The sequence below is a fragment of the Petromyzon marinus genome, chromosome 29, assembly GCF_048934315.1.
Source record: "Petromyzon marinus isolate PM22_M1 ecotype Great Lakes invasive population chromosome 29, UKy_Petmar_22M1.pri1.0, whole genome shotgun sequence".
Classification (NCBI taxonomy): Eukaryota; Metazoa; Chordata; class Hyperoartia; order Petromyzontiformes; family Petromyzontidae; genus Petromyzon; species Petromyzon marinus.
The window spans coordinates 8,013,160-8,025,076 of NC_133695.1; the positions used below are offsets into that span (position 1 = coordinate 8,013,160).

Genomic DNA, 11,917 nt, shown 5'->3' on the forward strand with positions numbered 1-11,917 from the left:
ACATTTATCACGACGTTTCGACTGCAACACAAGCAGTCATCATCAAATTTTCTTGCTGTGATTTTCACACCTGATGATGATTGCTTGTGTTGCAGTCGAAACGTCGTGAGAATTTTATTGTTTTATTATTTTTTTGTCTCCCTTCTACGTGACTTTACCGAAATAACCAAGAATATGAATCACTGCAGTCACGAAAGCTTTAAATCAAAGGTGTTTGGGTTAGATCGCGTTAGGATAAATGTGTCGTAACCCTCCACCACCCGACACAGCCAGTAAGGTTTGTCAAGTTTGTCACGGATGGTGGAGGGTTACGACGCATTTATACCTCCGCGATCTAACCCAATAACCTTGATGATGAATAATATTGATCGCGAAGGCCCAAGTGTTAAACCTCTTTTCCCAATACAAAACGAGAGGCGCTAGATTGTTTTTGTTTTTCCACTGTAACCGAGCCGTGCCGCTGACGTCACGTGCGATGAAGCACACCAAAAAGGTTGAGACCCACCGCTGTTACACTTCATTGCTGCAGCACTCCTCACGATGCACTCATCATAAGTCAACACGTGCAGCCCTTTTGCGTCAACCCACTGCTGGATGACGGCTTCCCCGCGCCACGTGAGTGATGGGGGTATTTGACTATACCTCCCCACGATGTCCAGGTACGGGTTGGTAAAATTGGGACCGCGACGTCGACAGTACGTACAAGTACTATCGATTCTAGATTTGAAGTTTTCGTGACTGCAAGGATTCATACTCTTTGCTTTTTTTCGGTAAAGTCACGTAGGTAAAAAAATATAATACAATATAAATAAACAACTAAATTAAATCACGACGTTTCGGGCGCAACACAAGCGTCCTTATTCTTGGTTCTTTCGGTAAAGTCACGTGACTTTACCGAAAGAACCAAGAATATGAATCCCTGCAGTCACGAAAGCTTTAAATCAAAATGCAAGCGTCCTTCTTCAGGTGCGAAAGCACAAACGCTTTAAGTGTGTCTCAGAGCCATCTCTGAGACACACTTAAGCGTTTGTGCTTTCGCTACGTTGTCCCCACCTGAAGAAGGACGCTTGTGTCGCGCCCGAAACGTCGTGACTTAATTTAGGTTTTTTTCATTTTATTTTATTATTTTTACCTACGTGACTTTACCGAAAAAACCAAAGAGTACTATCGACATTGCTGCACTGCCCTCTGCTGCTTGCAAACGCAATTGCACAATGCGCTCACCGCAGTGTTGATACATTATTCAGTCAGCACCCATGACAACTGGCCACTCTTCTTCATTCGCATTCACTCGTTCGTCGCTCGCTCTTTAACGCATTCATTCTCACTCACTACTGTCCACGCATTCACTCGCCAATCACCCCATGCTCAATACCCCCTGAGTCACCGTTCAGTCACCCCGTAATTAACGTTTCGGAGACTCCGAGACCACGGAACCCAGTGTGACACTGGGAATAAGGGACCCAGAAATAGGGGGTTTAGAGGCAAGGGGACCCAGAGACAGGTGGATTAGAGGGGGGGGGGGCTTAGAGAGCAGGGGACCCGGGGCGGGGTTCTGGAGTAATTGCCTGCGTCCGGGAGGCACCGCCCTGTGACCCCCTTCGCCGCTCCCACCACCACCAGCGGCACCGACGGCGGCGTCTCCACGCTCTGCCGACGCAGATCGCCACTGCACGAGGCGGCACTGAGCAGCGGAGACCCCTCCCCCCCCTCCTCCGGCAGAGCCCGTGCGGCCAGAACCCCTTGTCGTCAGGGCCCCTGTGGCCGGGACCCCAGCGCGAGGCTCCCGGCCGCAATCCCGGAGACCGTGCGACGTGGGGAGACGGGCAGAGGAGCCATGGTGTCCTGGATGATCTCCCGCCTTATCGCGTGAGCATCTCCGCGTCTCTCTTCTCTCTCTCTCTCCCTGCCTCTTCCTTGCTTATCTCCGTTACGAACCTCATCCAATTTAGCTCTCCGTTTCTCTTCTCTCTCCTATTCCCGTCTCTGTCCCTGCCTCTCCACGTCTCTCTCCTCTCCACGTCTCTCTCCTCTCCCCGTCTCTATCTCTGCCTCTCCCCATCTCTATCTCTCTCCTCTCCCCGTCTCTATCCCTGCCTCTCCCCGTCTCTCTCCACGTCTCTCTCCTCTCCCCGTCTCTATCCCTGCCTCTCCCCGTCTCTCTCCTCTCCCTGTCCGCACCGCGCCTTCTGTTGTTGCCTCATCGTCCCTGCGCCGGGACTGCGGAGCCGCGATGACGATGGTGGTGGTGATGATGATGGCTGTGATGGTTATGTCGGTGATGGTTATGGTAGTGACGATGGTGATGGTTATGGTGTTGACGGTAACGGTGGTTGTCACGTTTTTGATAGCGGTCGTGATGGTTATTGTGGTGATGGCGGTGGTATTTATGATGATGTTTTACGTGGTTCGTAATCCGCCGCACTGCGTAGTGTTTGGGGCAGGTCAGGTGTTCGGGTTATGGGTCAGCCCTGCCGGGTTCAGGGTATAGGGTCGGGTCAGGTTGAGAGAGGTCAGAGCCGAGCTGACCTTGCCCTGCCGCCTCGTCCCGCAGGCTGGTGTTCGGGACCCTGTACCCGGCATACTCGTCCTACAAGGCGGTGCGGACCAAGAACGTGCGTGAATACGTGAGTAGGGCCTCGGGGGACACGCTCCACCACGTACTGTGTGGGGGACGCGCCCTCCGTCTTGTGGACGCGTCGCCTACCCGCCCTAGTGACACTCTGCTGCTGTTGGACGTTGGGGGGGGGGGGGGGCTCCCCTCGCCGTGGGTTATTTGTTCACATTTCCTCACGCTGGTCAGTGCGGTGGGTGTGGGGGGGCATAGATGTGGAAGCATGGTGCAGTACAACGATGGATTTATGCAGAGCCCTCTGCTGCCCACAGACTGCATCAACCACCGTGCACCACAGGCTGTGCGAGCGTGCCTCCGTCTGTGTGACCCGGTGCGGTGTCCAGGAAACATCCCCACTAGGGAGACAAAGGTGGTCAGGAATGTTGTTGGTCACCCACCCCCACGTGTGCTGTGCCGGCCTTCATAGGTGCTCTCTAAGAGCAATTTCACCAACAGTCTGTTGAGGCTATACGGGGGATCTTTGTCTTTGTGGGTGATGTGCAGGTGAAGTGGATGATGTACTGGATCGTGTTTGCAATCTTCACCGCCGTGGAGACGTTCACGGACCTCGTGCTCGCGTGGTGAGTACCAACTCAAGAGAGAGAGGTCCAGTTTCGCTCCAGCAGGCCCCACGCGCATATTTGCATGAACGTGTGTGTGTACACGAGCGTGTGTGTGTGTATGTACACGAGTGTGTGTTTACACGAACGTGTATGTGTGTGTACACGAGCGGTAGTGAAGCAGTTAGCGCGCTGTAATCGAAACCTGGTGACCCGGGTTCGATTCCCGCTCATAGCCAACACCAGTGAGGATTATCTGAACCGGTCCTGAGCCTCCCCTAGGTCAACTCAGACTCATTTGAGTACCTGGTGTGGTGTGTAACCACTAGGGAGACAAAGGCGGTCGGACGTGGTGCTGGCCTCCCACCCCCTCGTGTACCATTCCGGCCTTCATAGGTGCTCGCTAACAGCACTTGCCCCTACAGTCTGTTAAGGCTATACGGGGGATCTTTGTATGTGTACATGAGCGTGTGTTTACACGAGTGTGTGTGTGTACACGAGTGTGTGTGTGTGGTCCACTACCCACTGCGGTTTCGCTGCTCTCAAATGCATGGCATGAGAAACGGCGCACGGGGCCCTGGCACCCCGACCCGTCGTGGTGCTGCCTCCAACATTGAGGTTAAACACGGAGCGACGACGGTCTCCTTGGTGGGAGTCCCCTTGGTGGAAGTCCCCGTGGTGGGAGTCCCCGTGGTGGGAGTCCCCGTGGTGGGAGTCCCCTTGGTGGGAGTCTCCATGGTGGGAGTCCCCGTGGTGGGAGTCCCCGTGGTGGGAGTCCCCGTGGTGGGAGTCCCCTTGGTGGGAGTCCCCTTGGTGGGAGTCTCCGTGGTGGAAGTCCCCGTGGTGGGAGTCCCCTTGGTAGGAGTCCCCTTGGTGGAAGTCTCCGTGGTGGAAGTCCCCGTGGTGGGAGTCCCCGTGGTGGGAGTCCCCTTGGTGGGAGTCCCCGTGGTGGGAGTCCCCTTGGTGGGAGTCCCCTTGGTGGAAGTCCACGTGGTGGGAGTCCACGTGGTGGGGTCCCTGTGACAGGATCTCCGTCCCCGTAGGTTCCCGTTCTACTACGAGCTGAAGATCTTCTTCGTCATCTGGCTGCTGTCCCCTTACACCAAGGGCTCCAGTACGCTGTACCGCAAGTTCGTGCACCCGGCGCTCTCCTCCAGGGAGCACGTGAGTGCCGTCACCCACGCGAGCCAGCGTCACCACTGTCACCACCGCCACCATCGCCGATGTTCCTCACAGACAACAATCCACACGTGTGTGTCTGTGTGTGCGCGTGTGTGCTCTGCTCTGGGGAGCAACCTGGTGGCCCAGGTTCGATTCCCACTCACAGTCGACAGCAATTACTATTATCCGAACCGGTCTTGGGGTTCCCCTAGGTCGACTCAGCCTGAAATGAGTACCTGGTGCGGTGTGTGTACCAGGTCAGAATCGATTTTGTATTTTTCGGTTTTGTATTTAGACTGGAGGAATCCGATGAGCCATGAAGCTCTTTTTCACAGATGTCCAGGAGGTAATAATAAACTCCAGCTCTGACAATTCAAAATATCAGTTCAGCGGTCAAGCAACCGACATTACTCTGAAAGGTGGGTGGGCAAACAAACACGGTCCCTTCCCGTGCGGTGTAGAGTGTGCGTGTGTGGGGATCCGGAGCGCAAATTCTAATTTTTTCGGTTGAACCGGCGTGGTACTGAGAGACTAAGGTGGCCGGGCGTGGTCCCGTGCCGGCCGGCCTTCACAGATGCTCGCTAAAAGCACTTTCCCCAAAAACGATGTGAAGGCTATACGGGGGATCTTTGCCTTTGTGTGTAGGAAATCGATGAGTATTTGACACAGGCGAAGGAACGAAGCTACGAGACGGTCATGAGTTTTGGCAAACGCGGCCTCAACCTTGCCACATCCGCCGCTGTCACAGCCGCAGCCAAGGTACTCCCAGCTCCATCCTTCTGCTCCACCCACTTCACCCTCCTGCTCCACCCACTCCACCCTCCGGCTCCACTCACTCCACATGCTCAACCATCCCGCTTCACCCTTCCAGCAGCACAATTTTTGCCGTGGCATAACTGCAGTACCCACATACCTATGTTAATGCATTAGGGGGATCTGTGGGTGCATGTGCAGGGCCAGGGAGCGTTGTCGGAGCGCTTGCGGAGCTTCAGCATGCAGGACCTGACCCTGATCCACCCGGACGTGCCGAGTCGCCGCGCCGGCTCCACACTCGACCCCATCGACGACTCCGGTGACTCCCCGGGGTCCCCTCACCATGGGCGCCACGGTGGCGAGATGTTAACTACCTGGCCTGGTATACAAGAGGTCGTGGGTTCGATCCCGACTCTGATGCCTGTATATTTGGAGTTTGCATGTTCTCCCTCTCCTCTAGTTTCCCCCCCCCAGCCCCCCCCCCCCACATTTAGAAACATCCGTTTTGAGTGTTTGGCTGCTATACATTTCCACATGATGATAACGCACTTCGTTGAGCTATCATTTGTGGCCAGGTCTGAAAAAATAGCTATATAGCTCAGTGGGCCTTACCTGGTAAAATAAAAAATAGTTTAGTTTACCGCACGCGCACTACGGCACCCACTTCCGCAAACACGACAAACATTGCACGTGACTCGCACACGGCACCCCAACCACCCACGGTTGGTTGGAGTTGCCCGTGGTTGAGTGGCGTTGCCTGTGGTTCGTGTCGCCCATTGCTTGTCGCCCGCGCGTGTAGACGAACCGAGCGTGAGTCTGCGCTCGGACGTGGCGGAGCAGTTGGAGGTGAGGACCGACCAATCAGACGAGGAGCCCGCGGAGGCCCCGCCCCCACGCCGCACTCAGAGTCTGAAAGCGAGCAAGGCCAAGGCCACGCGCAACGAGGTAATGGGGTCACGGAGTCACAGGTGGTAATGGGGCAACAGGACAAGGAGTACGGTTAGGGAGTAAACAAGAAATATGGTTAGGGCGTAGACTCAAAATGAAGGTTGTGGCTCAGGGTTAGACTCGGGGTCAGGATTCAGGGTGAGAGGTAGACCCAGGGACAGGGTTAGACTCAGAGTCAGGGCAACGATCGCGGATTCTGGATTCCGACCGCCGTTTTCCCGTCTGGCGGCCGTGCAGGCTCAGGTGCGCAGTGTGAAGGCCCGCTGCAGGAAGAAGGCTGCGCCAGACAACTACGACACCATGTAAAACCCGCGCAATCCGCCCAGGCCATGGGGCCCCCCTCGTGCGGCGGAGGGCACCTCCGTCCTCCTACCTCCACACCACAGTGGCTCGCAGGAGAAGGTTACTGTGGGCACGCGAGGGGCATGCTGGCCTTGGATTCGCACGCGGCTGTAGAAGCGATGGCCACCTGAGCCCACCCCACTGATTTTAGCCATCGGCTGCCGGCATTGAAGCCGCTTTCACTGAGCACTGGGCATCAAAGAAAACCATATGACCTCGTTAAAGAAATTCGAACAACACATTTTGGGCACCTTTGTTGTTTGAAAACTCGGTCTGCGGTGAACAGGGTTCAACAATCGGAAGCCCCTGTTGCTTAAATCGGGGGGGGGAGGGGGTTGGTGAGCATGCGACGGCGCCCTGCCACGTCTTCACCGTGCCCATGCACAAACTCCGCACTTTACACGGCGCCAAGGAACCCCCGGCTGCCAGCGCCACCACTCAAACCGGGGATCGAGCTGGGGACTCGGCCCCAGCGCCTCCGCTAGCACCCCTCCTCACTCCGCTTGAGGTCATGCGATCGGCACGCGAGGGGGCCACCGCCGTCAGCAGAGGGCCGCGTGGCAGAATCCGTTGTTGCGCTGTGCTCTGCTACGGCGTTTGCTCTCGCCGCCTTTGCCGGCCCGCATTGACGGATGTGGTGAAGTATGGCCACATGACCCCCGCGAGCCCCCCGCCGTGCAGATGCCCTCCTCCAATAGGGCAGTGCATGTTACACGTGCCGGCCGTTCACTCCGAGGAAACGGGTTCAGAATGGGCATCGCTTGTTAAGACCAAGCTCGTACGAACCGACAGTGGAGGCGAGCACGAGAGGGATATTTGACCGAGCGTGAACTGTGCGAGTCTGACCTCCCGCTAGCCCCAGTTCGGAACAAAACCGTTCTCTATCAGGTCTGGCGTGAACCGACGCTACGGTGTCAACACTGTCCCCCCGACCCCGTGGATCGGACTCAGAACGGCGAGTTCGTGCCATAGCCATCAAGTGTGCGGGTGGCGAAACTACAAAGGGCTCAACTCGCCGGAGGTGCCTAGACACTCAGCTATGGAGAGAGGCGGGGGGCAAATTGAGAGGGTGGCATTTTGTTCCTGTCGCAGTGGCTCACGTCAGGTTGATTGTGAAGTGGCAGCCTTGCCCCGTTGGTTACGCGCGAGATTTTAAGTGTATTTCTTGTTCTTAGCTGTGACCTCATAAACCCCCCGCCACCATCCCCTCCACCGCCCCGACTGATGACCACTCCGCAGCCCCACACCCCTGCACCACCGTGGCATTGCCCCCGAGCTTAGCCACTGGGTTTGACTACTGCTGCTACCGAGACCTCCACGGGTCGGACGCGACTGTGATATGAGCGACGCGTAATTTATTGAGAGCGAATCGATGAGCGAGTACAAATGCGCACACGCGCGTGCGCACGCACACCCACGCCACCTCTCGGTTTCCGTGGCTTACGAATAAAAAATACATGAAGCAGCGGCGAGTGCGGTTGTGTCGGAGTCGTGCCATGCGGTGCCAGCTGTGGCTCTGATGAAGCGGACCCAGCTAAGGTCAAGGTCAAAAGGTCATCGTGGTCTTCTGTCCCATAGCTCAGACGTTGTGTGCACGAAAAGCAAACCTGCGCCGTCGCTCCACCACCACCGTTCGCTTTCCCGTCTTCGAGACACGCAGCCACACACAGCCTTGAAGGACCCCTCTTGCTGTGTCCCCGCCATCATCACGATGTGGTTCGAGGTCTTCCCCCCGATTTTCGGGTTGGACCACGTCTCGTTGGCCACGATGTCCGACGTTTCGCTCCGTGTGACGGGAGCTCTGGCGCGACGCTCCCAGCACGCGGAGCGAATCGTCGGACAACGTTCCCAGCGACAACTGCGAGACCGCGGCAGCTGCACGGCCGCCGCTTGTGATTTGTGGGGCGCTTCCCCGCGCCAGCCACCAGGGGGCGGCATTGCCCCTCGAGGATGGGAGACTCCGGCCCCTCGTGATTCAATCCAGGCAATGCCCCCGCCCACTCCGTGCTACGAACAATGCGCTCCGGGATCAAACAATAGCACGCAGGGTCGGGATATCTAGCAACGAAGATCCTTGCAAGTACGAAGTGTAAAGCGACAAAAAAACACGAGCGTATAAAGTGGGATCTAGATGCTAATTAGCGAATGTTAATTATTTATGAATATGTTATCAGTTAATTAGTATCGAGACGGACGGAATCGCGGCACACGTGCAACACCATTAACCAACGCACTTTTACATCTAGATTGCAGTTTTACTCATTCGGTGTTTCACTCATTCAGTGTTTTACTGATTCTTTTAAAAAGTCGAGATTACAAACTAACTTCTTTAGAACTGCTGTTTGTGTTTAGCTTGTCCAACACCCCGCACCTCCGATTAGCACGGTTGGCTCCGACACCAAGTCCAACAGACGGAACGTACAACGCCCTCAATCACCACTCACCCCAACGGTAGAGTGCCCGTGGCTGGCACCTCTCTCGACGGAGCTCCACCACCTCCGCACAAAGGGGGGGTGGGGGATGTGGAGGGTGGTGGGAGGGGCGAAGACGCCGCGGCCGCCCGCGTCCCGAGCGGGGCATGACGAGGGCTGGGAGGGGCCTCCACGTGCGACTCTGCCCACGAGTCCCAGACCGCGGGACATTTCGCATCAACATCAGTTGCGCGATGCGCTTCGCTTCTCCAGTCGGCACCTTCGGAAGCCATTCAAGTGGCTCGCCAAATTGGACGTCCCATTGCAACCAGCTCTTCCCGTTATACGACGGAAGAACAGGCCGGTGTGATTGTAAGAATCGCAATGTGTATTGATCGCGGTTGACTGAAAAGGGGTGGAACGGTGGCGCAGTGATTAGCGCACGACGCTGTGAACCCGGTCACCTCGGTTCTATTCCCAGCCACGGCTAACAGCAGGGCCCAGTGACATATTAACATATTTTGGGAGGCTTACATCCAACAGTGGATTGCTAGAGGGTTGTGAATTCCGATTTAGTTAGAACGAACAATGTCCGTGTGTGTGAATGTGTTTGCCGGGAGCGGTGGCGTAGTGGTTAGCACACTCGTGTGCAACGGCCGTGGCGCGCGTGCACGTGCGCGCGTAAAGGTGAGCGCAGAGAACGAGATTTAGCAGAGTAGGAGTCAGGGAGCACGAAGGTGGGGGAGGAAGGTGGAGGGGTGGAGAGGAGGAGAATGATGAAGGAGTAGGGTGGAGGGGAGGAGGAGGGTGGAAGGGAGGCAGAGGATGGAGGGGAAGCGCCGCCTCTCCCGTCTCTGCCTGGGAGGGGATGAAGCGATTCCGCCAAGGTCGGCGCGTCCGCGTGTCCCCTTCGTTCCCGGACCTCCCGCACCCCACCCCCCAAACCTCTCACTCTGCACCCCCCTTTGATCCCCCGCTTCGGGGGTCGCGGGGCTGATTTGTGCTGCTGCTTGAGGTTTGGGATTTAATTGCTCCGCGTCCTGGCGGGAGGGGGCGAGAGGGAGCGAGCGTGAATGAGTAATGGTGCGTGTGTGTACATTTAGGTGTTCGCATGTGTGAGTGTGCGTGTCAGTGTATAGGTGTGAGTGTGCGTGTCAGTGTGTAGGTGTGAGTGTGTTAATGTATAGGTGTGAGTGTGCGTGTCAGTGTGTAGGTGTGAGTGTGTCAATGTATAGGTGTGAGTGTGCGTGTCAGTGTATAGGTGTGAGTGTGCGTGTCAGTGTATAGGTGTGAGTGTGCGTGTCAGTGTGTAGATGTGAGTGTGTCAATGTATAGGTGTGAGTGTGCGTGTCAGTGTGTAGGTGTGAGTGTATCAATGTATAGTTGTGAGTGTGCGTGTCAGTGTATAGGTGTGAGTGTGCGTGTCAGTGTGTAGGTGTGAGTGTGTCAATGTATAGGTGTGATTGTGCGTGTCAGTGTGTAGGTGTGAGTGTGTCAATGTATGGGTGTGCGTGTCAGTGTGTATGTGTGAGTGTGTCAATGTACAGGTGTGAGTGTGCGTGTTAGTGTGTAGGTGTGAGTCTGTCAATGTGTAGGTGTGCGTGTCAGTGTGTAGGTGTGAGTGTGTCAATGTACAGGTGTGAGTGTGCGTGTCAGTGTGTAGGTGTGAGTGTGTGAATGTATAGGTGTGAGTGTGCGTGGCAGTGTGTAGGTGTGAGTGTGTCAATGTATAGGTGTGAGTGTGCGTGTCAGTGTGTAGGTGTGTGTCAATGTATAGGTGTGAGTGTGCGTGTCAGTGTATAGGTGTGAGTGTGCGTGTCAATGTGTAGGTGTGAGTGTGTCAATGTATAGGTGTGAGTGTGCGTGTCAGTGTGTAGGTGGGAGTGTGTCAATGTATAGGTGTGAGTGTGCGTGTCAGTGTGTAGGTGTGAGTGTGTCAATGTATAGGTGTGTGTGTCAGTGTGTAGGTGTGAGTGTGTCAATGTACAGGTGTGAGTGTGCGTGTCAGTGTGTAGGTGTGAGTGTGTCAATGTATAGGTGTGCGTGTGTAGGTGTGAGTGTGTCAATGTACATGTGTGAGTGTGCGTGTCAGTGTATAGGTGTGAGTGTGTGTGTCAGTGTGTAGCTGTGAGTGTGTCAATGTATAGGTGTGAGTGTGCGTGTCAGTGTATAGGTGTGAGTGTGCGTGTCAGTGTGTAGGTGTGAGTGTGTCAATGTATAGGTGTAAGTGTGCGTGTCAGCGTATAGGTATGAGTGTGCGTGTCAGTGTGTAGGTGTGAGTGTGTAAATGTATAGGTGTGAGTGTGCGTGTCAATGTATAGGTGTGAGTGTGCGTGTCAGTGTGTAGGTGTGTGTCAATGTATAGGTGTGAGTGTGCGTGTCAGTGTATAGGTGTGAGTGTGCGTGTCAGTGTGTAGGTGTGAGTGTGTCAATGTATAGGTGTGAGTGTGCGTGTCAGTGTATAGGTGTGAGTGTGCGTGTCAGTGTATAGGTGTGAGTGTGCGTGTCAGTGTGTAGGTGTGAGTGTGTCAGTGTATGGGTGAGTGCGCGTGTCCGTATATCGGTGTGCGTGTCAGTGTATCGGTGTGAGTGTGCGTGTCAGTGTATAGGTGTGAGTGAGTGTGCGTGTCAGTGTGTAGGTGTGAGTGTGCGTGTCAGTGTATATGTGTGTAGGTGTGAGTGTGTCAGTGTATCGGTGTGAGCGTGCGTGTCAGTGTTTTAGGTGTGAGTGTGCGTGTCAGTGTGTAGGTGTATCGGTGTGAGTGTGCGTGTCAGTGTATAGGTGTGAGTGTGCGTCAGTGTAAAAGTGTGAGTCCGTGAACTCTCCTGGAGCGCGTCGTGTTCACGTCACCGGCACTCAGTGCAGGATGAATGGGAACCTTTATTTAACCCACGTGACGGCCACTGGCTCAGAGCGGCTCCACGTGAGCGGCGGCGCGGGTGGGGTGGTGAGAAGAAAAGCCGGGAGCGAGGGCAAGGGTTGTTGGAGGGCGAGATGGGGTGGGCGCGAGAGAGAAGGCGCGTGTCGAACAGCGGGCGTGCGTAAAAGCGCAATAGGGAAGAGATTTAGAGGGACGGAGGAAGATGCATTGGGATGGAGAGAGAGAAGGGAGGAGATGGATATGGGC

The 11,917-nt window shown here is 55.6% G+C and overlaps 1 protein-coding gene across 1 annotated transcript; it reads left to right on the forward strand.

Annotated features, from left to right (window-relative positions):
• The first annotated feature begins 1,243 nt into the window (after positions 1 to 1,243).
• On the forward strand, positions 1,244 to 7,850 carry LOC116947217 (receptor expression-enhancing protein 1-like). Its single transcript, XM_032962721.2, has 8 exons — positions 1,244 to 1,869; positions 2,555 to 2,627; positions 3,119 to 3,195; positions 4,218 to 4,338; positions 4,981 to 5,094; positions 5,290 to 5,407; positions 5,888 to 6,033; positions 6,274 to 7,850. Exons 1-8 carry the CDS (start codon positions 1,838 to 1,840, stop codon positions 6,340 to 6,342), a joined length of 750 nt encoding a protein of 249 aa, XP_032818612.1. The 5' UTR covers positions 1,244 to 1,837; the 3' UTR covers positions 6,343 to 7,850.
• The last annotated feature ends 4,067 nt before the right edge of the window (positions 7,851 to 11,917 follow it).